Below are 1520 nucleotides of genomic sequence, written 5' to 3'. Positions count from 1 at the left end.
CAGGAATGCTAACACCCACACCATCACCATCTTCAGCACCGCCCGCTTGGTGTTGCCTTGCTGGGCTCTGTAGGCCACCTGCAAGGGGTAAATCTCCTCTTAAGTACAGGCACACACCCCAGCTGCTTGAGGCTCTTCACAACTGAACTGTTAGCGTTCCTGGTAAAGTTGCTAGGCAATATCCCAGCAGTCTAACAATTTCATATGCTATAGGCAACAGAGGCAATTGCTGGATAAATCACACTCCTGCAGGGAGGACTCGGAATGCTCATCTTGCAGCTCCAAGGCCAGATGTGGCATCTGCTTAGTGGAAATGTACTACTTGGCTGGAGCCTGGCACTTGCCTGATTGTCCCCAGCTACTCTCTGTAACTCCAGGGAGAGGCATGGTTCAAGCTGTGGGCTAGGCAGGCACCTAGCTCTGGCTCCCCTGGAGCCTTGCAGCTAGCCCGTGTTGTACGTGGAGTCAGGGAAGAGGGAACAAGCAACCAGCGACAGATCTGACCTGCCTGTGACCTGCTCTCTACCTCCTGCAAAAGGCTGAGCGTTTTCAACTCATGACATACCCGGAGACCTCGCGGCTGTGCCCTGCTGAAGCTGGCACTGCAACCCACTGCCTTGGTAGCCAGGGAGAAGCTGGGAGTCCGACTGCAATCCGCTTGTTTGTCTTGGAGATAATAAACCCCTGCAAGCTAGCAATAGGTTTGCTTACCTCCCTGACTCACTTCTGCACTACTATCCTGTTATCTGGGAAGGGAACACCTGCACTGTGGGGTCTGAACCTTAAATGATTTAATTACTCCAGAAACACTAATCTGAAACCACAGCTGAATTATGTATTTGTGGCTAATTATTGCTTTCCATCAGCAAGCGGAAAGATTCATCATTTCTGGAGGATTCAAAGAGCTTTTAATTATTGCAGAGAATCTGGACAATAAAGCAGGAGGAGAGTTATTCCCCTCTCAGCTGTCATGACAGCACTCACCGCTCTTGTCACCGAAAGGAATCTGTCATAGCTAATCAGGACGATGTTGAAGACTGAGGAGGTGCAGAGCAGGTAATCAACTACTAGCCAGAGTTTGCAGAGGCTTCTCCCGAAGATCCATCTCCCCGTCAGCACGTATGGCACGTACAAGGGAATGCAGAAGGCACCTGCAACCAGAGGGGTCCGTTTCCATTGAGGTGGAGGTCCTGCATGGTCATTGCACCCCGGGGGAGCTGAAGGTGCAGGGCTGGGTCCTTCCCCCGCTCCCTGCCCCAGGGCAGCAGCCAAGGGGGTCACAGAGTCATTAGAGCTGGAAAAGACCTCTAAGATCATCAAGTCCAGCCATCAACCCAACACTATCATGAGCACTACACCATGTCCCTAAGTACCACATCTACATGCTTTTTTAACCCCATCAGGGCTGGTGACTCCACCACCTCCCAGAGCAGCCTGGGCCAATTTCTCACCACTCTTGGAGGAAAAAAATTTTTCCTAACAGGCAATCAAAACTTCTGGTGCAACTTCAGCCCATTTCC

General features: G+C 51.4%; 1 protein-coding gene across 1 annotated transcript in view; it reads right to left on the bottom strand.

Moving 5' to 3' along the window:
• Positions 1 to 1317, bottom strand: part of LOC103774849 (histamine H3 receptor-like) — a 2128-nt gene extending 811 nt beyond the window's left edge. The window contains 2 exon segments of the mRNA XM_008942280.1: positions 1 to 78; positions 985 to 1317. Of these exon segments, the coding sequence (XP_008940528.1) occupies positions 1 to 78; positions 985 to 1317 (411 nt within the window).
• Between the last annotated feature and the right edge of the window lie 203 nt (positions 1318 to 1520).

This window comes from Merops nubicus, unplaced genomic scaffold (assembly GCF_000691845.1).
Source record: "Merops nubicus isolate BGI_N331 unplaced genomic scaffold, ASM69184v1 scaffold17996, whole genome shotgun sequence".
NCBI lineage: Eukaryota > Metazoa > Chordata > Aves > Coraciiformes > Meropidae > Merops > Merops nubicus.
This window is presented reverse-complemented; position numbering and strand designations above follow the sequence as displayed.